Below are 24,654 nucleotides of genomic sequence, written 5' to 3'. Positions count from 1 at the left end.
ACCCTTTAAAGATGACAATATCTAAATGAATTTTCTGATACAATATGTTTAATTCCATTTAATCAGCTTTTAATTGACACTTACTGTTCTGAAATATATTATAACAGATAGAGGGATCTTACAATATTCTTTGGCATCACCTGGATGAGAAGAGCAGAAATTGGTGGGGGCTGGGGGTTTAAAAAGTAAACTGGGAAGGTCACCAAGAGATGCTGACATATTTATTTTGAAAGGTGAAGATAAAGATAAAAACAGATAGAAGGTAGATAATTTCTCATTCCATACCTTGCAAATGGGACAAGATATAAATCCAAATGTTATCCTTGGACCAAGCCATCTGTTTTCCAAAACTCGTCGGCAGCACTGTAAATGGAATATGTGACTACAGTCCAGCTTAAATTAAAAAAAGAGAAGGATATAAGCAAATGTGATAATAATAAACACTTGAATAACTGGCAGATAATTCAGTGAAGGTGATAATTGAAGCAGGTAAGAGAAAAATCAAGTTTAGGACAATAAAAGTTCAGTACTTGTATGTTATTTGTGAAATATTAATCAGGTCTTTATTATAGATCTTTATTAAAGACCTATATTAACTAGGTCTTTAGCTTCTTCCAATTCATTACCACTTGCATATTAATGCCACTTTATAAAGAATAAACCAGGTTAGGAAAATTTTTTTTTTAATTTAAAATTATTCCCTTTTGTATCTTATAGAAAGAAGGAACTACTGATTTAAAGATTTAATATTTATTTTTTGAGAATATTCATTTATCTTGTAATCCTAAGAACTGAAAATATAAATAAGGGGTCAAATTAAAAAAAAACATATTTAGCAAATAGTAACTCCAATAATATTACTAATATTATAGAAGTATGCATACCTGTTACATATAGAGGCATTAGAGGCATGTATCACTATGTATACATCAATTACATAATGCTACCATTCTGGGTTTTGGAAATTAAGAAGAGAGCAGTTATTAGAAAAACTAATTGTTTTTCCCTCTCTTATGAACATTTTATACATTCTATTGATTATATAGGCTCACACAAATAACAAATGAAAGCTGAACACACAAAATGGAAACAGAACATAAAAAGATGGAATTTGCTCTTCAACAAACTGGGAGATGCTAGTGGCACATTTTCTCTCAATGATGTAAAAAGTTCAGGGATCTGTTTACTTAACAGATATATTTATCCTTCCCACGTTAAATTCTAGAAACATTTAATACTTTAAGAGCTGAGACAAAAAAAAAAAAAAAAAAAAAAAAAAAAAATTAAGAGCTGAGACAACCTGAATGGCTGGTGCTGCTGAGAGCGCCTCAGTGAAACAGATCATGCACATGTCATCAGCATCTTGCTTCAGCGTCGTAGCACTTTTATCACAGCCGTGTAGACAGGGCAGACAGTGCTCTTCATTTTTGACACCTCCGCATGGATGGCCACAGGGATGCGTCTTACTACAGGCTATCTTAGCATATTCCTATTAAAGATAAATTATAATGGCATATAAAATATTGAAAAAGGCACACAGCCTGGTAATTATATCCATTATATTAATTTTCCAAGATATTTCCCACTGGAAATACACGTTAAGGTTATTTAAGGTAACAATAAAGCTATTTTTATTCTTTATTTGAATATAACTTAAGGATCATTAGCAAATTTTTTTAGTGTGTAATTAAAAAATTTTAATTTATATTTTTTCAGTGTGTAATTTTAAAATTTTAATTTACATTTTTTCAGTGTGTAATTTTTCTTTTAATGTGATTTAAAAAATTCACAAAGGGAATGCTGATAAAAAGTGAAATACAATTTTAAACTATTTATTTCTGTGCATAGTCATGAAGCAAAAGAAATTCCTGAAATACAATCTCCCAATCACCACCTACCCCCTCCCCAAAATGGGTACAAAAAGCATACACGTATCTTTCACTAGCAGGGCCCTACTCAAGTTTTTGTTAACTGAATTGAGGAACTGAAAATATCTGGAGAGCATGGAGTACGTGAATGGATGTTCAGGACTAAAGAACTCTCAAATATTGGAAGTTTATTATAGGGAAATAAGTGAATAAAGTATGTAAGAGGCAAAGGAAATGCAGTCCATAGATTTTTACCTATTTCTAGCATAAAAGCAAACATTAAATATTTATTATGGTGGTAGCTGATAAATACACACCGTCTAGTTTGAGTTTGAGAAACTTATCTGACTCATTTTCTAGCTCTAATAGAGCATTTAATTCTTGACATGTGGAATATATTAATTTAGAAAACTGAAGTGATGCTGAGCTCTACCTCTTATTTATATGAAGTAAATCTGTCACCAGGGAATACATGCTATTCCATACTGGGATAGCTTGACTGTCTAACCATATACTCACTTGGCAATCTGCATCAGAACAAACACTGCCAACAGCAGATAACTCTGTTCCACTCCTGGAACCACAGAAGCGGCATGCTTCTGAGCTACTTGTGGTGGGTTTGCCTAGGTTCAAGAAGAAAATGAAAAAAATCCTCCTTAAGAATATGTTTTCTACATATTTTAATACAACTAATTAAAAACAACAACACAACAACAGGAAAATCAGGTTTGTATCTGTTACTATTCCTGGGAAATCAGCCTGGCAGTTTTACAGTGGAAGGGCTGTAAGCTGTCCTAATTATAAAGTAACTAGTAACAAAAAAGGGACAAGAAACTAGAGACCTATCTGAAGCCAAACAGATAGTAGGTTGAGAAGATATGGCAAACCCCCAGCTCCAAAAGCGTAGTTCCAGACAAAATATAATAAAAATTAAATAAGAATACATTGAAGGTAAATCTTTAAGAATTTCTACAATAACAAAATCATAAGGCATAGAAGAAAACCTATCATTAGATAATATAAAATTTGAAAAACAGAAGAATTCCCATCCAAGGAACTAAAATTGACAGAATAATATGAAAAGAAAATTAATTAAATGTTTGAAACAAAGAAAGAACACAATCCATAAAACAAGAACAGAACATTAGAAAAAAGAACAGGAAGATTGGAAAAATTCAGACCAAGCTAATTTTAAAACTCAGATGGAAAATTTCTAAATACAATACACAGAATTCAGCAATATTTACAGGAAAAATAGATTTTTTAAAAGGGTAGTTTAATTCATGAATACAAAGATGTTTCAACATTCGAATATTTATTAATGTAATATATGGCCCTGATAGATTATAGGAAGAAATGAGAAAAAAAAGACCATGCTCTTGAAGCATGAAGAATACCCCTATTATAGAATTAAATTTGTTCAGATTTGCACTTAACTTCAACATCACAAATTTGTGTCAGTCAGACAAATGGCAGACTATAGAGGTGCTGAAAATTAAGAATTTGTAAGATTTAGGGTAACTTTAAGCTGAGAGTATAATAAGATCTACATCAGGAAAAAAAAAAAGAAAAATCACATGTTTTGGAGGTAAAATGACCTGCTTATGGTAACATAGCTAGTGAATGACAAACTAGGTTTCCTGACCTGTTGTCTAATACCCTACTATAGAACATGGTCCACTAAATATAATAATACAGACAGTGAGCAATGATGTCATAGTTATCAGAATATACTCAAAATAATCAGTATTAAATAATTCATAGTAAGTAAGTAACATCTAGTTAAATCCTAAGCAGGAGGCATGGTTCAACCTTAAATCCTCTGCTACCTGTGTGTTCTCGGAATTCCACCATTGCCTTCATTGTTTTAGAATCTGCTAGTGCCATCAACCAGAACAGTTTTGTTCTACCGCAACCTTCATGAAGGTCAACCTTGATAGCTTCTTCTTCTTCTTTGAAGACCTATTGTTTCATTAAAGGGAAACATATTTTATTTCTCACTGTGAAGGAGGAAGTATCAAATTTAATTACTTGGTAGTAATAATGGCTTTTATTCACTAAGCACTCTAATTTTCAGATATTTCCAATCTTGTCCTGAATCTTGACAACAGCCCCATTTTTATAAACGTGGAAACTAAGTCTCAGAGAGGTTAGCTGACTGTCTTGATTTACACAGCAGTAAGTGAGGCAGCTGGCAACTTCACTGAGGCTCTGACTGCAAAGTCCCTTTGCATCAGTCCCTTCCCATCACACCAAACCTCCTTCCCATATTTATTTCATAATTTACTGAACGCATCCAGTGCTCCAGATACTGCTCTGTGTGCACAGAGAGAAGCTGTCACCTGTCTCTGATGAGTCTTGGTTCGCCGATGAAGATGAAGGAATCTGTCACAGTCAGTGCACAGATTTCCACATACGTTGCATAAAATGATGGCTGCAGTTTCTCCATCGTCATGGTTGTCACACATAGGCTGAAACAGGGCATTCCCACATGTCACATTACATTAACAAGAACATCCCAGACACTCATACAAATTGAATGTAATTTATTCACAACAATAATGTTATTGTTCTGAGAGGTCTATTAGGAATTTAGAATCTGAACATTAAACAGAATTATGGCAAATGTACTTAAGTTTAAGAAGTCTTCAAAACCTCTAATTCAATAATTAATGTGCTGAGCACGTTCAATGATTAATAAATAAACATATACTTTGATTAATGACTTAAGAAATTTTTCCCCCCATGTTCTAACATTCTGTATCCTAAATGCATAAATGATTCATTTTGACACTTGAATATCAGTGAGAAAATGTTCAGAGGGTCTTTATAAAGTCTTCCCTTCCAGTGCACCTAGGGATACTTATCAAACCTACTTTAAGTACTGTGTATTTGTGAATAAATGGTATTTCATGATGCCTCTCTTACTGCTTTATTTCCTTTTTACCAAATGACCGATAACATTTAGAGTAAAATCTAGGGATACAATGAGATTTGGCTAAAAACACATTTTGATATGATGTGAACATGACTTAAAGAAGAAGAGGAAAGCTCTTTTATATAATTAAAGCCCCTAAGAGGCTACAAAGAGAGGACCCTAAGTGAAGCAGACTTGTGAGATGACCTTGGGCAATGTGACACAAGTTTCTGCTCATGGTGGAATTTTGACTTGCAAGTGTTTTTTTTTTTTTTAAAGCTAAGCTAGAGCTTACTTATAAAGAAAAATAAGAAACATTTTTAGAAAACAATTCTGATCTTACCATTTGTTTTTGCTGTCCATCCTTTCCCATCCATCTCCCTGAAGAGAGACGATCTACATGGTCCTGATCTAGCACACACAGTGAGGCTAGAGCAAGCCAGAGCTGTTAAAAGGAAAGGCTGTCAGAGTACTGAATTTTTAAAAAAAGACTTCTAAAACACTGACTGCCTGACACATGATAACAGCTCAATAAATGTGAGCTGAATTTGAAAATACATGTATACCCAATGGCACTCAAATATTTACCAACTGCTGCTGTGACAAACCATTCTGGTTTTTACCTGACATATAAAATTATCCTTTGTTGGTCTACTAAGTAAGCAATAGGTTATTATATGAATATACACACTGGGTATTTACTGTACTGGCGCCTCTTGAATATCTAGCATCATCTGCCTGAGGTGCTATGTTCCAAGCAAGGTGGTGCAATAACTTTAATTCTGTTTAATTTTACACAATCCCATAAGTAGGTGGGTACATATTAAATTCTCCTGGGTAAGAACAGCTCCTCAAAAGTCTCGGTATGCTCCTAAACACCTAGGACTATCAGAAATAAGTAAATGTCTAGCAGACTTTGGAAAACAGCCCTCAGAGACAGTTTAGAACTTTCTGGGGCTCAAAGGGTAAGCTTCAGTTTTACATAGAATGGTATATTTTTTTATTACTGAAAAAGTTAATTATTTAAGAAGTGCATGAGTGTCACTGCATATGAAGAGCGTGACAGGGAAAAATAGAAAAAAGGAAAAACTGAAACAAAAATAAAGTGTGCAAGGAGAAAGGGGAATGTAGAAGGAAAGAAAGGAACACGTGTATGGTGCTAAAGCTCTGCTGCCAGAGTAATGGCTTCACATGTCACGCTCACTAGCAGGATGACATGAAGTGGTATTTTCTGCCCTAGAGAAATACAGTTTCTCTTCTTTGAGATCAAGCTTTGAATTCAAGCTTTGAAATCAAGCAATTTCTGCCAATGTTTATTTCTTCCTAATGCTGCCACACTGATTCTGCTCCAAGGAAATCCCTAATCTCCTTTGGAAGTACATGAGACATGAAATTTGGTAGATCAAAAATTACTATGGACGTCTCATCTGAAGAATGTAATTCTACTTGCTAGCTAAGAGATTCCGTCCTACCCCGCCCAGGGCATACACTTTTTGCTTTTTTAAAAGTAAGGTCTGTAAATTTAGTAGGTAGGCTTCACTTTAGAGTAATTAGGCCATTCCAAAATGAGTCAGGGAGGGCCTTGTCTTTGATGGACCTTCAGTCTATCTAACCATAATGTTGATGCTAAACTTACTGTGTAAGCTACAGTAAACATATTAGAAAGATAACATAGGTAACTTACTTAGCCTTCTCTAACCAGTTTATTCTTAGCTTCCTAAATAATTACAAAAACTAGGAATAAAGAACACATAATAGTGAATGTTTATAGCCACTATACTTAGTTCACAATTCAAAAAAAGCCTTTATCACTTTTATGGTAAATACAATATTTGGTATAAAAAATTGGATTAAACTGATCTATCGATTTCAAGTTTGTTCAAACCTATTACTGCAACCATACAGACCAAATGAAAATAAATTCCTACCCTAGTTGTTGCAATACATCTCACTGGAGATCTAAACTCTTCCTCCATCTTGGTCAAGGCAATGATGGTTTCTGCAATGGCATTTTTTGTCACTCGGGACCACGCTTCAGACAGATGACCCTATTGAGCAGGAGAGAATAATTTAATAAGCAACCAGAAACATATAATCATAAAAGTAAATTCTCTTCTCTTAAATAACATTTCTCATTAAAAAGGAAAGATTTGTAAGTGCAACTTTTTAAAAACCAGATTTTATTTATTTATTTGAGAGACAGAGAGAAAGAAAGAGAGAGTGTGTGCGCCCAAGTAGTGGGGGGAGCAGAGGGAGACGAACAAGTGGGATTTGATCTTACCATCCTATGCTGAAACCAAGAGTTGGATGTGCAACTGATTGAGCCACCCAGGCGCCCCTGTTAGTGCAGCTTTACATCAGCAGCATACTTTTGAAATAAAAATCCTTCACAACTCTGAAAAATTCAGCTTTTAATCACTATTTTAATGATTGTAAATAAAAAACAAGGTTCTCAACTCTTCCTACAGAGCTCAATAGCATTTCCTCTTACATTTAGATAAAAACTTAATAGAAGTACTAAAGTAACTATGCTTGAGAAATTTTGATTATGAAGCCTTGTTATTTAACACAAAATTTATACAGCTATGTTAACTGATTTTAGATGAATATTATTACTAGAACCCAAGAACATAAATGGATTCAAAGTACAATAACTTTTATTAGCTGACTTGATTTTTGCTGAATATAAACACCTATTACAAAGCTTAGGTGTTCCTAAATATTTTTCCTAAATATTTTTATCCAATGAACATCCTGAGGAAGACTTGTTGAGAAGTGAGAAAGTTCATTTCTCTGACTGAGGAAATGTCCTTGCTATTGGGGAAAAAAGACAGAGCTTCCTATTTCCCCAGAATATCCTCTCTCGCTTCCCATCCACATGCTATTAACTCTCTTATAAAGGGCAGTTCAATTCCTCCATCTCTTCCTCCAAAATAGTGTCCGCTCAACCTTTCAGGAGCCCACTTTCTACCGCATCTTGCTCCCCTTAGCTTGAAAATATAATGGAATGTGAGGAAACTAGTAGCATTATGGAGCCACCAGTAAGAGCCAGGTGCTCTGAGAAGTAATTCCCTTTCCTCCATTTTCCCAGATCTCCCTGAAAAGAACATCTAAAGACAATGGTGGAGAATATTAATAAAGAATAAAAGCTTTATAAAAAACCAGGACAGCTAAAGAGAATGAGAAACTTTCACTTTGGGGAGCCCTAATTTTTGATTAGGGTTTTGGACTTAGGCTAATTTGTAGGGCTCAAAAAGTGTATTTTATTTTTTAAGTTTTAAAGTCTTAGAAAACTAATGTAACAATTCTCAAGTAAATTAATTGGGAAGCTTGAAATGAACAGTTTACACAAAGGACAAATTTATCACTGACCAAAAAGACAAACATCACAATGGTTAACCTACTGAACAGAAGCTTTAAGTAAAGCAAAGTAACACTAATGTATTTCTGCTATTAATGTAGTAGAATAAGCTGCTTGTTTTAATCAGATTTCTACTGCACTTCAGTAACATAATGATCAGGAGGATGAGAACTCACTGCTGCCATATCCTTAATAAGTTTAATGATGATCTCAGAGATCTGGGTAGGAGTTGAGCCCTTCATCCACCAATGACTTTCACCTCGACGAACATAACTACAAAGAAAAGTCAGCATTTATGCAAACCAGTCAGGGACAGTTACAGATAGATATGATGAAAACTGTTATTTTAGCATGCATTTTAATTTTTAAGTGATTCAAATAATTAAAGCACTTAAAAAAGAAATTACTCAAAATATTACCCATAATTTATCTCTTCAATCCTAAGAGAGGAGCTATTCTGAGACATGTTCCCTTCCAATTATACCCTGCACCTTCTAGAATACATCTGTTCAAAGCATATCCACAGACTACAAGCTATTTGTTACCAAACCACATTGAGATATTAAGGGCTTCTACCAGAATATGTTAACTACATCACTGACTACACTACCTTTTAGGTCAGTTGACATTTTTTTTTCTTTTTTTCTTTTTTTTATGATAGTCACACAGGGAGAGAGAGAGAGGCAGAGACATAGGCAGAGGGAGAAGCAGGCTCCATGCACCGGGAGCCCGACGTGGGATTCGATCCCGGGTCTCCAGGATCGCGCCCTGGGCCAAAGGCAGGCACTAAACCGCTGCGCCACCCAGGGATCCCGACATTTTTTTTTTTGTAAGACTATCTAGAAGAAGAAAGTAACACACTGATTTATATCTTGGTGTTATTTAATGTCATGGACTGGCTCTTTGACTAGTACTGTTCCAGATGTCTAATTTTCTGTCACACACAATTCTGTAACACACTTCCTTGCACATATCTTTGTGCACATGTATAAACATTTTTTAGGGAAACAATTCGAGAAGTAGAATTGGTAGGTCAAAGGATAAACATATTTTAAATATAGTGATATGTTATTAAACTGAGACCCCAAAAGATGTAGTAATCTATATTAGATGCCATAAAAATGCCTATTTATTCATAATGTTGCCAAAAAGATATTTTCCTATTGTTTTAATCTAATATTTTTCCGATTACCAGTGAAGTGTCTTTTCATTTGTCTACTGGCATTTGTAATTTTTCTTCTTGGAACTAACTGCTCTTGTCATGTATTTTCTACCAGTTGTCTGTCTTTTTTTCATTAATTTTTAGTCATTTTTAAAATATTATGACTAATAATTCATTATCTACTATATAGGTATTAAATATTTTTCCCAGGTCAGTTTATATTTTAAAATATTTTAATGTAATTAACTTTGATTTTCATGTAGCCAAATCTGTGAATTTTTCCTCTGTGACATTTGGGTTCTGTGTTTTAAGGAGGTCTTTCTGGGTTGAAGATTATAAAAATATTCTATAATGTGTCCTAGTGGAGTTTTAAAAGAAATATACATAAAGCTTTAATTGATCTCAAGTTAATTTTTGTATATGGTGTGAGACAAGTGTCTACAATATTTTTCTATATGAGAAGTATTCCAATATCACATATTCAGCACACCTTCCTTTCCCCACTAACTTGAAATGACACTTTTATTATATACAGCATTCTCTTTTATACATGGGTTAGTTGTTTATGGCCTCTATTTGGTGAATAATCAGACAAAGTGGAATTTGAAATCCTATCTTTCCCATCCAAATACTAACCAGGCCCGACCCTGCTTAGCTGACGAGATCAGGCGCGTTCAGGGTGGTATGGCCGTGGACTGAAATCCTATCTTTAATTCTCCAAATAGTAGCTCTCTCTGTTCTATTTTAGTACTAAAATAGATGCAATGACCAACCTGGAATTGAAAATCATCGGAAGAGTAACTGTTGTAACACCTTTGCCCACAGTGGTACCAGCTGTTCCTGTGATGGTAGTTCCTTTGGCTTTTAGCTGTACTGTGAGTGCTTTGGCAATGCATCCTAGAAACATGTCCAAGATACCTAGTTTATTCCAATCTCCTTTTTCTGTTGAGTGAATGATATCACTGATATCTGCTGGGGGGAGGGATTTCACTCCAATGATGCTGGCCAGACGATTAGGGGTCACTTCAGGCAACACTCGTCTTAGTAAGGAGGTTACCTGATAAGAAAAATAAAAGGAAAGAATTCCTTTTAAAGAGTGGTGTTCTAAAGTTTTCATTTTTTTAAGTGAGCCTCGCTGCTGTTCTATGACTTCAAAAGCTTTCAGAAGGACAAAAATAAAAATAAAATAAAAACAAAAATTTAATAAAAATAAAAACATGATTTTTAATTTCTGAAGTGGTAATTACCACTCTAGGACAGCAAGAAAAACATCTTTTATTTGGTCGGGAATAAAGAAACATTACATATCTCATAGTCGTAAGACAATCAGTAGACAGTGCTATTCTTTATCACAATAGCACAGTAGAAAAATGGAACATGTTTTGCTCTTCCATATTCTCAAACAATGAGTCAGAAACAAAAAGCATGGAGTTAAAATACAATCCAAAAAACCAAATAACAAAACAAAAAATAAAGATCAATACTTAAGACCCTAAGGTGATTCTTTTTGATAGTGCAATTTTTAACAATGTTTCAAGGAAAAAAGTAAGCCAAAGGTAAGTGGTATGACCAGTCACCTGTCTTTGGACTCGAGGTGAGGCCGTGTGGAGCAGTGAAAAGAGATCCTGGAGCAGAGTTAGCTGCTGAGCCAGATACTGACGGCCCACATTAGATCCACTCAGGGCTAAGACCATCGAGAGCAGTTCAAAGCAGTAAGCATCCGAGGAGGCATCTTCGTCATTGGGCTGAGAATTGGCATTTTCTTTGCTTGATATAGCATGTTCCCATTCTTCACGAACTCTAGTGGCTTCCATGCGAATAGCTTGGACGATGTGAGCACACACCTATTTAAAGGCAACATAAAGCAAATGTAAAAATCTATTTTACGTCTGATTTACTACCTTTAGTAAAACAAAAACAAAAACAAGAATATAAACAATTTAATGCTCTTTCTCTCCATTAATTATCCATCATACCATTTCCTTAACTCATCTTAAAAACAATTAAGGAAAACTAGCAGAACCATGATTAAAAATCTTAATATTTAAATCAACTACCATGTAGAAACTTATATACAAATTACCGCTACTCCTGCCTGTGGTTTAAGATATCAAACAAAAGCAAAATATTTTATCACTTCTAAGGCATATTTTTCTCTCACATATTACCAACATTTCTATTCATAACGTGCTTTATAACTGATGGCATTCACCATGTAATTGGCAGCAATTTTTCTTTTTTAGTGATATATGAAATAACAGCACATTTTATAACTGGTAGCATCTAAAATTCAATGAAAGACTGTTAAAAAGATAAAGCACAGATAAGTTTATGTATTTAAACAAGATTTAAGGATGCTGAGAGTTAAAATGATCAGCTAATTCAAAATCAGTATTTCATTTGACTTCTGAAGGACTAATTATTATGTCATCTAGGTACTCCATTATATGAACAATCTAGCACTACTACATCTCCTTATAATTAAAATATTAACACTGATTTAGTTAACATGATAATTACTTAAAAAAAAGTCAGCTGACACAAAAAAACAGTAGGAAAAGGAACATAGAAAATGCAAATAAAATCTGAGATAGCTGGATATTTGACACCAAAATGAAACAATCTACCTGAAAATGAGAAATAACAAAGAGTAGCAAGGTAAGAAAGTTAACATTCTCTTTAAAGTGATGCAGATATGCCAATATATACTCCTTCCTCTCTAGAAAAAGGCAGACACATTCTGTAGGACCTATAAAAAAAGTCCACATAAAAAAGCCTCCATAAATTTTAGAAAACACTTCATACCCTAAAACCAAATACAAACTAATGAAGAGAATGAAGTGGCTATCTACCAACCTGTTTTTGTAAATTAGTCAGCTTACTCCTGCTGAATATGATTCCAACCATATGTTCTTTCAGGTCAGCATCTGATGTTGCCTTTACATAGAGAAAGAGGGGAGACAAGAAAAATACCCAGGCTCTTTGAATAAAATTTGTATATTTGATCTTAAAGTATCTTGAGAAATAACTATGCAGCTATTTTTATAAGGTGAATTTATTATAGACTGAGGTCTGTAACACTAAGACAAAGGATAAAGTGTGAAGAAACCACTACTGGCTAAGGTTGACTATAACAAAAAGCAAAACTTCTGAATTTAAGAAATCCAGAGAAGCATACTATCTTTTTAAGAACTTCTTTAATCTGTCAGTTTGGGCCACTTTGATTACATCTATTCCTAATTTCTGAATATCCTACATTTAGTTGTTAGAACAATTCAGAAAATGGCATTTGTTTAAAAGGGAAATATCCTGGGATGCCTGGGTGGCTCAGTGGTTTAGCACCTGCCTTTGGCCCAGGGCGTGACCCTGGAGTCCTGGGATCGAGTCCCGCATCGGGCTCCCTGCATGGAGCCTGCTTCTCCCTCTGCCTGTGTCTCTGCCTCTCTCTCTCTCTCTCTGTGTCTCTCATGAATAAATAAATAAAATCTTTTTTTTTTAAAGGGAAATATCCTAACAAAACTCTATGATAATAGTGTTCTTAAATTAGGCTAATTTAGCACTAACAGGAGTCAAAGAAACATATCATGGGAAGAGAAATAAAGGCTGACATTTTATAGTATTTAATATTATGTGAATGGCACTCTCCTAAGGTATAGATACACAGCTAGAGTTAACAATACACATACTTATTTAGTCTTCACAATAAGCCCATGAGGTAAATCTGATGTATTATTTTGTAATACAAAAATGTAATAGTGGCTTTGCCTCTATTCTTTTCTTTTTTTAAAGATTTTATTTATTTATTCATGAGAGAGAGAGAGAGAGAGAGAGAGAGAGAGAGAGGCAGAGACACAGGCAGAGGGACAAGCAGGCACTCTACAAGGGCCCAATGTTGGACTTAATCCTGGATCCTAGGATCACACCCTGAGCTGAAGGCAGACGCTCAACTGCTGAGCTACCAGGATTCCCGCAAAGCCACTATTTTAAGAACAAAAAATGGTTCTTAGTTCCATTTTTCTTAGGATAGAGAAAGCTGTAAGAGAATATAACGCCCACCTTAATAATGAGAAAAAGCTGATCATCTACAAAGCCATACAATTTTTGGTGCCCATCAGACAGCTGAGATTGGCAGCCAGGTAAAATAAAATCCACATAGACAAATCCAAATAGTTGGACAGTTCAAAAAATTTTTTGCATTTGATAGAACAAGTAAATGAGCAAACAAAAATCAGTAAAGCTCTTAAAGACTTAAACAAAACTACCAACAACTTGAACTGATATTCACAGAACCCCCCTCACAGAACAAAGGCATAGTTCAAGTTCTTTTCAAGTGCATGTGGACTCATAAAATATATGAGTCAGAATTCAAGTCTTAACAATTTTAAAAGGCTTGAAATCATACAAAGCATATCCTTTGACTGAAATGAATTGAACTAAACATTAGTAATAAAGGCTATTAGAAAAATCAGTATTAATCACCAAGATGTCAATTCTTCCCAGATTGACTTAGCAATTTGGTACAATTCCAATCAATATTCCAGATTTTTTTTTTTTAGAAGGGGAAAAACTTATAAGCCGGTTCTAAGCTTTATATGGAACTATAAAGGATCTAGACTAGCCAAAATAACTTAAAAAGAACCAGGTTGGAATATGATTTCATGATTTTCTATAAGCTGTAGTAATCAAGACACTGATGTTGGTATAAGAATATACATATAGATCAGTGGAACAGAAAGAGAAGGCAGAAATAGACATAGATATTTATGTTGTATTTATTATTGATAAAGGACAGTCTTCAACAAATGGTGGAATAACTGGCTATCTACATGCAAAAATAAATGAAACTCAAGAAAAATTAACTTAAAAATGCATATAGCTATAAACAAAAGAATTAAAACTCTAATGTTTCTAGAGAAAATCTTTGTGATATTAAGTTTTAGATGAGATACAAAAATCCTAAGTCATTTTGGAAAAAATAGAATTGTACTTCATCAAAATAAAAAACTTGTTCCCTGAAAGATAAACCACAGAGTAGGAGAAAATATTTGAAAATACATATTGGCTAAGGAGTCTTTATCCTCAATACATAAAAAAAAAATCTTACAACCTAATAATAACACAACCTGATATAAAAAAAATATGTGTAAAAGATTTGAACAGATGCTTCACTAAACAAAGTACAGGATTGGCAAATAAGCACACGAAAATTTACTCATTGTTATCATTAGAGAAATCCATATTAAAACCACAATGAGATACCACTACATACCTACTACAATGGCTAAAATTTTTTTTAAAGATTCATTCATTCATTCATTCATTCATTCATTCGAGAGAGAGACAGAGATAGATCGTGTGCAGGGGTGGGGGTGTGGAGAAGTAGAGGGCAAGAAAGAGAAACTCAAGCAGACTTCTCACTGAGCGTGGAGCCAACGCAGGGCTCCAAATCTAGACTCATGAGATCACCACCTGAGTGGAAACCAAGAGACACTTCACCGACAGTGCCACTCAGTGAATAATGGCTAAAATTAAAAAGAGTGACAATCCTAAGTGCTGTTGAGAATGTGGAGCAACTGGAAATCTACACCACTGGCAAAAACATGAATTGGTTCAATCACTTTGGAAAGAGGTCAGCAGTTTTTTAGAAAGTTAAACATAGACTTATCACACAACCCAGCAATCCTACTCATAGGTATTTACCCAAGAAAAATGAAAATGTACCCATACAAAAATCTGTACACAAAATGTTCACAGCAGTTTTATTAATAATAGCCAAATAGAGGAAACAAACCCAAATATCCATTGAAAGGTCTAAGGATAAACAAACTCTGGTAAATCCATAAAATGGAACACTTCTTGGCAACCAAAAGAAACAATTACTGATACATGCTCCTACATGGATGAATATCAAAATCATTCTACCAAGAGAAAGAAACCAGATGGAAAGGTTCTATCCTACATGGCTCCATTTATATGACATCTGGGAAAAGGCAACACTAACAAGGGCAGAAACTAGTTCAATGATTGCCAGGGTCAAGGCATGAGGTGAGGGGACTGACTGCAAAGGACCAGGAGGGGAATTTTAGGAGTGATGTGTTTTAAAACTTCTTTGCAGTGATGATTCTACTACTGTATATGTTGTTCAAAATTCATAAAAGAATACAATTTAAACGGATAAATTTTTCCCTATCTAAATTCTACTTCAAAAATCTTAAAAATGATTCTCTTAACAATTATGCTATTTTACGGGCATCTTATCACTAGCATAAACTTTCCCAATCAACCTTAACATCTCAACATACACTCTCCTACTATTAGATCAGCCTCAAATGAGCCCTGCTCCCATACCCTCTGTCAATTCATGTTCATTACCTACCAAAAGCCTTTTGGGCACTGCTCCAGGGCATAATACTTTTCAGTGTACTCTGAAACCCTATGTCATGTGCAATTTCTTCATGTGCATAAATAATTGATTACATGATACCCTATTGATTTTTTGGGGTGTGTGTGTGTGAAAGGTTTATAACTAAGAACAAAACACAAGCTTTCTGATGGCTTGGTACCAATTATCACAGTTATTTAGCACAAAATCACCATTTGCTAAAATTCAACTGATTTACTGAATAGTCACACAGTCTTGTAGTTATTCAAATGATTATCTCCAAGGGGTGCTGAAAGAAACAACCAGGAACCAATGTTTATAAAATCTTATTTTCTATAGATCCCAAATAGAAAGATGTGGATGACTTAGACATTATTATATCAGAAGGCACAGGGCTAGACTAAGTCCTTAAAATTATCTTTCAATGAACTCCCAAGGTGATTATCTGTAACATCAAAAGACATAAGAATATTGAGACCAGTCAGAGTTGACCTCTCTTTTTGGAAATAGATGAGGTTTTCCTCTTGGGTACAATGCTTTAGAGTAGATCAAATAAGTAAAGGTAATCACATTTTAAAAGAAATTTTAAGAATAAGATAAAGAACAGATTATTCCAATAAAAATGTGCTGAATGCATGTGTGTTTATGCCAAGGATACAAAGACAAATCAGATATGTACTTGGTCTTTAAGAAGCTATGATTCAGTAGAAGAGACAAATGTGCACAAATAAACATATGAAAGAAATCAAAAGAGACTCACAGAAACTACTATGAAGTTTAGCAGAAGGAAAACTGCGTATTGTTTGGGGAGAAATCATAAAGAAGATTCCTGGAGAAGATAGTATTTTTAAACTGGACTGTGAAGGGCAGATTAAATGGAGGAAGGAGATCATCATCACTGGCGTACAGTATAGTACGCTGTTTTACAAATCCTAACATTTGAACACAACAGCCCATGATACAGAGCAGATTTTGTTGTTATTTACAATACTAGCTAGTTCATATATAAACAAATAATTTTAATAGTTTCATCTTCTAGTTAAAGTATTTTTTTAAAGATTTTTTTATTTATATATTCATGATAGACAGAAAGAGAGGGAGAGAGAGAGAGAGAGGCAGAGACACAGGCATTGGGAGAAGCAGGCTCCATGCCAGAAGCCCAACACAGGACTCGATCTTGGGACTCCAGGACCACGCCTTCGCCCAAAGGCAGGTGCCAAACTGCTGAGCCACCCAGGGATCCCCTAGTTAAAGTATTAAATAGTAATTGCATATAAACTAATATCACCTATCCATTAAAATACGTAGCAATAGATGGACTGTTTCACTGAACAAAAATAATGAAAAAGGTAAATAAATATTTTTAGAATACAAATAAATACATTGTATACTTTTTCCTCTCCTTCAGGTGATGACAGTAATGCTTTTTCCTCTTGTTCCGGTGTAGGTTCAGCATCTCCAGAGATGAGCTTTCCAAACACCTGATGAAGTTGGGAACATGAGAAGGAATCAATGGCAGTAATTATCAGTGTGAAAGCTAAAGGACACATGAGCTAATTCTGCAGGTTTTATAATATGAGTAGGCTATTCTCGCTACATGCCACTACTTGAAAGAATTATGAATGCAAAATGAAGTTTTGCATTCATAAAATGAATCCTCAAAATGAAGGAGTTGTGGGGTTATAAGAAGAGAAAATGGGTCACATCTCTTGTCTGTCATCTCTAACAAGTTTTGCAAAGTAGTTTGTCACCATCTTAGTATTCTTATTGAATAAGATTATTTCAGAGTATCCTGTGCTAGATTAGGTAGTAAGGACACTCACTTGAGATGTAATAAGTCTGAACACTCGCAGAGTCTCAGCTTCACAGTTCCTTTGCTGGGCCACACTGGCTGAAATCTGGCCAGCAATTTTTGTGCTTTCACCATCCTTCCAGCCAAGGACTTTTACTTGTCGAACTCTCAGTGTATTTTCTGGGCCTTTCAATTCAATCTTGATGATGTGATTATCTCCTCCTGGAAGTTCACTTGTTACCCAACCAATATGCCTGGAATCCAAATCAACCTAGCACAATAAAAAAGGGATAGAAACCTGATATAGCTCTGTCACTCTTGTCCCACTCTCTTATCACTGTCCTAGACTTAGTGCGAATAACAGCAAGCTCAAATCACAAAGACCTGTGAAGAGACCAAGGTTTACTCTGTTACTGCACACTGATTATCTTACTGAAACCTTGTGAGGATAAGTAATACTATAGTAGCTATTATACAGATGAAATGAGGTTAACACAGGTTGAAGAGTTCTCAGTAGAAGGTGGAATTAAGAATTAAAATGCAGGTTTGAGTACTTTCCAGGGACAAGTTACTTAACTAACATCATTAAAACAATTTATGTGACTGTCCTTTTCCCTATACTGACCGTGAGTAGAAACACTCACAAGATCAGAATGGGGTCCTATCTTGTGCATCTTACCATAAAAGCGCTATTTAAAGATAAGCATTTAAAAAAAATAAGCATTTTGATGTGTAGTTACTAAATGGTTTAAAGAAAAATTAAATATAGCTTCACATTTGTGATTCCTTATTTCACTGTATAAGAATATAACTTTTTTCAAGGATTAAATTTCAATGCACTTGAAATGGTTTCTGATGCTACTCATTGGATCAAATGAAAATTGTTCTTATGCTATTTGATGTCTAAGAGAAATGACCTGGGACTTCTACATTATTTATATAGACATATATATTGATATTATTTTAGTTGATAATGCCAATTTTCTAGAAAGAGCATTAAGCATAAATAAATACTATCTCACTGAATAGGATGATCTCCCCCAAATTTTTAGCCTTTTAAGCAAAATTTATTATTTATCTAATCCAAAACCTCAATTCATTCTTTCAATATGATTTGAAAAACAAAGCAAGTAGTCAACATTTATGGGACAAAGTAGCTATAGAAGAACAGCTTTGATAAAGTTTCACTAATACAAATCAGTTTATACAGAATCTCAGATACATGCCCAAATAAAACCTAACTTGTTTTCAGACATGGTTTGTAAATCAACTTGCAGCCTCGTTACAGTTTCAATGTTATAAGTGATAGATTTTCAGGCTAGAAGACAACAATCTACATTTTAACCTGAAGTGTAGGTGGTAACAATAAATTCGACCTATGATGCATTTAAGGCACTCTGAATCTTTCTAAGGGAGGTGGAGGTAGAGTGGAAGACTCTAGGTATAGTATAATCGCTCATGATAGGACATTTAGGGTACTAATGGATAAGATGGTTAGCACAGGGATGGTTGTAAATGTTCCCTTATCTGGACTATTTGTCAGTTTAGTGTTTTATAAACAAATGATTTCCTATAATACTTTGGTAGCATGTCAAAATTAGAATTTAACATTGGAGGCTGAGAAGAATTTCTCCCTAGGTAGCAAAACATTTAATGACAAAATTGTAATTACCTGCTTTATTCTGCATAAATCTTCTACTGCTTTGCCAGTTAAGAAGGTCATTGAGGTAACTTTATTCTAAAACAGACAATTCACAACAATTATTATTCCATATTCCTGTTCCTGAATTTACAATGATTTATGGCCTACCAATGTCACATTAACTCTTCTGCATGTCTGTCATCATTCTTCCTAACTGATCTCACTCCATCTGTTTGAACAACCACATTCTTACAATTCCAGTCTTCCCTTGTCTTGTTCTCACAAAGTCTACCTTCAGTCTCGATGGGCTTTGAAAGAGGAGCTTGGCATTCCCTTTTTTTTAATCCAAAGTCTAAAGATTTAAATTCTGTCATGAGACCTTTCGACACCTCTGTTTGTCACTCTTGTCCCACTCTCTCTGCAATAGTTTCATAGCTTCCGGAGGTAAAAGCAAGGTAGGTAGGTGGCTTAACCAACAAATACTTGTGAGTTGTCACAATGTATCCAGACTGCCTTACAGATTTTGAGAAGGATATATGAGAAGGATGAGTTCTATCCTTTTGAGATCCTTGCCACACTAGGGAAGGAACATTAACACATGAAAGAAATAATCCAACAGAAGTTCATTATCTTTAAGTACTGAAAACAATCATGCTGGTACTGGAGTAACTTTTACTCAAGGCACATCAAGAAATAGATTAGCACATTAATTCCTTGGAGAACTGCATACTTAGCTATACATCAGCTCTAGGCTGATGAAATTCAAACGACTGCTGTGTATAAGGCACTGGTGGCAGGTGGGCTGGGGACATTGACGTAAATAAGCCTCAAGGACACATGGCACTTAGAGGTTTCTTTTCTTTTCTTTTCTTTTTTTTTAAAGATTTTATTTATTTATTCATGAGAGACACACAGAGAGAGAGAGAGGCAGAGACACAGGCAGAGGGAGAAGATGTGGGACTTGATCCCGGGTCTCTAGGATCACGCCCTGGGCTGAAAGCGGGCGCCAAACCGCTAAGCCACCCAGGCTGCCCAACTTAGAGGTTTCTTAAAAGGAAAGCAGATGTCAGATAATCTACTGGGCCTTTGAAAAAAGAATGTTGTGACAATTACTACCTAAAAGGGAAAAATGTCAAATTGATTTCAATCATTCCTCTAAGGCAGAGTATGTCCTGGCTTAAAATATACCAAGAATCAAAGGTAATATTGTATTGAACAGTAAATCCTAGCTAGAAAAATGTTTTGATTTCTTACACTTGACTTTCTAGTAAGGTAAGTAGTTTTACCAACTGAAACTCTTGGCTCTGAAGAGGAAAAAGCTTATGGCATATTAACTAAGCCCCCTTTTCTCATTCACTGCCAGATAACAGGAGTTGGGGGTGGCTGTGGATGGCAAGGAGTGTTGTGATAGCAGACTGGACTTCTGAGGTTGGCATTCCATCTGGGTTACCCAAGACCCAGCCTTACCACTGGCTTTTTCTGGAAAAGGAAATATGTGAATGGGATGGGAGAAGCCTGGCAATGGTCAAAGGAGATTTATTAATACTGTATCTGCTAGCAAGCCACACCCATTCTGAGGGAAAACTCTAAGGAGTACCCTTCCCTAGCAATGGAGGTAGAAGCATGTGAGTTTGGTGCCTTCTTCCTGGTTCAAGTAAACAGGATTCTATTTCCTTTGTTTACAGTCTTTTGTGAAGGAGTGCTTAATTCAGTTGAAAGATGTGAACAGGCTAGTGCTAGGAAAAATATAAATTATGATTATTCAGGTTAGTCTAGAAACCCCACCACCACTCTCATGACAGCTAAGGGTGAGGATTGGAAGCAGAGCTAATTACATGATAGGTCAAAGTGTATTAAGTGCAATCAGAGTAATAAAAAAGAACCTAGAGAAAGGAAAGAGTAATTTTTAAAAATATTTTTATTTATTTGAGAGACAGAGAGAGAGAGAGAGAGAGAGAGATAAGTGACAGAGAGTATGAGCAGGGGGGAGAGTCTGAAGTCAGGCTCCCTGCTCAGCAAGGCCTTGGGGCTCAATCCCGGGACCCTGGGATCATGACTTGAGCCAAAGGCAGACATTTAACTGATGAAGCCACCCAGGCACCTGGGAAAGAGTAATTTTATAGAAGAGGTACTGGGAGAGGAGTTTTTTCTTGGTCTTTGAGATTTTGGGAGATTCTGATAGGTAGAGTTTAAGGGGAGGGCTTTCAGGTCAAGAGAAGAGCTTTAACAAGGGCATGCAGGCAGGCAGTTATAGGACAGACATTTATTCTGCTTAGTTGGAGCCATGGTGTATGTTTAATCACACCTCTTTTTAGAATTGGTCTTCCATAGTGCCCCTTGTCCTCTTAACTTGTTTTTACATTTAAGATTTATTTGGGAAATATAAAAATGTTGTTTGGTTGGTGAAGTTCCACATGGAAATCTTTTTGCTAAACTCAGAAATAAGAGGGCATGGTCACTGAGGGTCTGAAAAGAACTGATGAGCCACAAATTAAGTCTCCTTTCTTACCCCGAGATCTCGGGAATTGTCCACATGGACAGATACATAGCGGGCATTGATTCCTTTTACACAGTTGATGGTGATGTTTTTAGTTTTGTTTTTATCTTCATCTCCTGATTCCCAAAAGGTTTCAGTAGAACCGTCTGTTAAACTGCCAATCATGGCAGGTCGGCTTGAAGTTTTTATGTCAACAATGCTGGTTAAGTCCTTTAAGCACATTACTATGCACAGTTCCTACCAGAAACAAATGTACATTATTACAACACTGAAGTGGATATCTTTCATGATAATAAAACAAACAAAACATGAGGTAAGAAACAAATGAGTCAAATTGATTAGGAGTAACTTGCAGTTTCTCCTTCTAAACACTGTTTAATGTTAGCAGGGTAACAGAGGAAAGTGGTAAATGACTGACCTGACTCATTGCTTCAAAGCCAGACTGTATACTGATGCTAAAACTTTCTTCACTATCTCCATCATCTGATTTTGACAAAATATTGTTAATGTGATGAAAGACATTACTCTGATGGAGGAACTGGTGATCAGACTGCTTGAATTTCAGACTCCAGCATCTAAAAATGTATAAGCAATGTATTAAATAATTCCTACTGAATTCCTTGGAAAAGCACTCTGTAGTTTCAAAAAATCTTAATGTTCTAGGTAAGAAATCGAAATGAAAAGAATCAGGGAATAATATCACTGCCTTTTTGTGAGAAATAAAGGTAATTTCTTTGGAACAAGATAGGATCTAAAGAAAGTTCACTCATTGTACATATAGAAAAATACATTTATGTATAAAGAAATTTGCTTCTGTAATCATGAAGATAAGGCTACAGAAGCAAAAATGGTAATCAATTTTGTAGATAGATAAGTGTTACCCCCGCTTATTATACTAATTCATCAGAGTATATATAATACAACCTGCACTTCAAAAATCTTGTGAGGAAGAAACAAAATCTCCCCTCTCCTGGTCTTATCATCAGGGCTATGGGTAGCCAAAAATCACTCTATCACCTTACAGGCTTATAAAAATCAGTGGAGCATTTATTTATACGTGTGGCTCCATATGTAGATCTGATAACAAGGTTCACAATGTTGAAGTAGTGTTAAAATTTTAGCAGGCTTAGACTTAAAGTAGGTGATGTTCTTCAAGGTGGTAGATTTAGGCTATCTTGTATATAAAACTAAGTTTCCATTTTTCTTAAAATTCTTTTCAATTCAAAATACTTTTTTGATTTGTTTCTGTGACTTCATTCTCCCTTTCCCTTTGTGACATTTAAGATTCTACTCTTGGGTAATGCTGAGACAAGTGACTTAGGGGTAGAAAAGGGAGGAAAACTGTCATAGACTGATAATTCAAAGCACTAAGAAGTGTACTAACCTCATTTTATAGAGGGGCAAACAGGTGGTGAGCTAAGGAGGATGATTCTAGATTATGACAGTAATGAGTGAAACACCATTCATACCATGTAGAGAGATTCTTTGTATCTCACTCTTTAAAAAAAAGTCTTTCGAGCATTTTGAGCTTTGAATACTACATAAAACCTCTTTTCTTACCTTAGGGCCATTTGCTGTAATGAACTGCCACTGGGTAGAGACATCATAAGATCAGAGATTGTTTGAAGTAAGCGGTGAAATGTGTGGGGTAAAGGATGAGCAGCTTCACCAGCAATCACTATATCTGAGAGTGGATGTTCGCATACTCTTGTGTCTTTCTCCTAAGACAGAAATTGAAAGCAAGCTGATTCAGTCTGTATGCTGGAAAGAAATATCCCCCCACACAAAAAATTATGCATACTTGAAAGTATATATACTGTAAAGATAGTTATGTAACAGAAATGTAAATAACAAAACCAAATCATACCCAAAACATACATAATTATGTTTGTGTTATATTTTAGGGAAAAAGTGATAAGATCATTTATAAAAAAAAATCACCAAATGAATATGGTATCTGTATCGATTCTGGTGTGCTCACAAATCTACTAACAGGGTGACTCTATGTGTGTATGCAGAAACTGAGCCTACAGCAGCCCGGGTGGCTCAGTGGTTTAGCGCTGCCTTCAGCCCAGGGCGTGATCCTGGAGAACCGGGATCGAGTCCCACGTCAGGCTCCCTGCATGGAGCCTGCTTCTCCCTCTGCCTGTGTCTCTGCCTCTCTCCCTCTGTTTCTCATGAATAAATAAATAAAATCTTAAAAAAAAAAAAAACTGAGCCTCATTCAAACTGCTGATCCACAGAGTTTATTATGCAGGAATATTTAGTTTTTAGTTGGTGTTTGTCCAGTACATCTTTTTCTAAACTACTTTTAATCTTCCTGTACCTTTATGTTTTAGATGTGATGCTTATGAATAGCATCTACATTTTGTTTTTTCATCTATTCTGACAATTTTTATCCTTTATTTATTTATTTGAGAGTGAGAGAGAGAGCATGAGCAGTGGGGAAAGGCAAAGGAAGAGGAAGAAGCAGACTCCCGCTGAACAGGGAGCCTGATGTGGGGCTCAGTCTCAGGACCCCAGGATTATGACCTGAGCCAAAGGCAGATACCCAACCAACTAAGCCACCCAGGTGCCCCTTATTTATTTTTTATTTCATTTCTATAAAAAATTTGTTAACATATAATGTATTATTGGTTTCAAAGGTAGAAGTCAGTGACTCATCAGTCTTATATAGTACCCAGTGCTCATTACATCACATTCCCTCCTCAATGTTCATCACCCAGTTACCCTGTCCCCCCACACACCTCTCCTCCAGTGACCCTCAGATTGTTTCCTATGATTAAGAGTCTTGGATGGTTTGTCTCCCTCTCTGATTTCATGCTTTTTTTCCTCTCTTGCCCCATGGTCCTCTGTTGTGTTTCTTAAATTCCACATGAGTGAGCTCAGTTGCCCAACCAACTGAGCCACCCAGGCACCCTAATTTTTGTCTTTTAAATAGAAGATTTAGTCTTTCTTATCTGCACTTATTTCTAATATGTTATTTTCTATTTGCACCGCTTTTTCTATTTTATTTTCTCTCCTGGGAGGGAG

The 24,654-nt window shown here is 35.4% G+C and overlaps 1 protein-coding gene across 13 annotated transcripts in view; it reads right to left on the bottom strand.

The window, feature by feature from the left end:
- MYCBP2 (MYC binding protein 2) overlaps window positions 1-24,654 on the bottom strand; it is a 258,579-nt gene that overhangs the window by 11,851 nt on the left and 222,074 nt on the right. For 11 of the 13 annotated variants that reach the window (XM_077855281.1, XM_077855288.1, XM_077855283.1 and 8 more), the window contains 17 exons: window positions 23,182-23,342; window positions 22,040-22,196; window positions 21,634-21,858; window positions 19,155-19,220; window positions 17,514-17,753; window positions 17,073-17,171; window positions 12,165-12,245; window positions 10,886-11,152; window positions 10,082-10,365; window positions 8,323-8,419; window positions 6,714-6,833; window positions 5,129-5,230; window positions 4,211-4,339; window positions 3,698-3,830; window positions 2,388-2,491; window positions 1,301-1,489; window positions 286-393 (listed from right to left, as the gene is read on the bottom strand). In XM_077855281.1, coding sequence (XP_077711407.1) covers window positions 286-393; window positions 1,301-1,489; window positions 2,388-2,491; window positions 3,698-3,830; window positions 4,211-4,339; window positions 5,129-5,230; window positions 6,714-6,833; window positions 8,323-8,419; window positions 10,082-10,365; window positions 10,886-11,152; window positions 12,165-12,245; window positions 17,073-17,171; window positions 17,514-17,753; window positions 19,155-19,220; window positions 21,634-21,858; window positions 22,040-22,196; window positions 23,182-23,342 — 2,562 coding nt within the window. The remainder of the gene's footprint in view (window positions 1-285; window positions 394-1,300; window positions 1,490-2,387; window positions 2,492-3,697; window positions 3,831-4,210; window positions 4,340-5,128; window positions 5,231-6,713; window positions 6,834-8,322; window positions 8,420-10,081; window positions 10,366-10,885; window positions 11,153-12,164; window positions 12,246-17,072; window positions 17,172-17,513; window positions 17,754-19,154; window positions 19,221-21,633; window positions 21,859-22,039; window positions 22,197-23,181; window positions 23,343-24,654) is intronic. The other 2 variants (XM_077855282.1, XM_077855293.1) reach the window with 1 other exon arrangement.

The sequence above is a fragment of the Canis aureus genome, chromosome 17 (assembly GCF_053574225.1).
Source record: "Canis aureus isolate CA01 chromosome 17, VMU_Caureus_v.1.0, whole genome shotgun sequence".
In the NCBI taxonomy this organism is placed as follows: Eukaryota; Metazoa; Chordata; class Mammalia; order Carnivora; family Canidae; genus Canis; species Canis aureus.
This window is presented reverse-complemented; position numbering and strand designations above follow the sequence as displayed.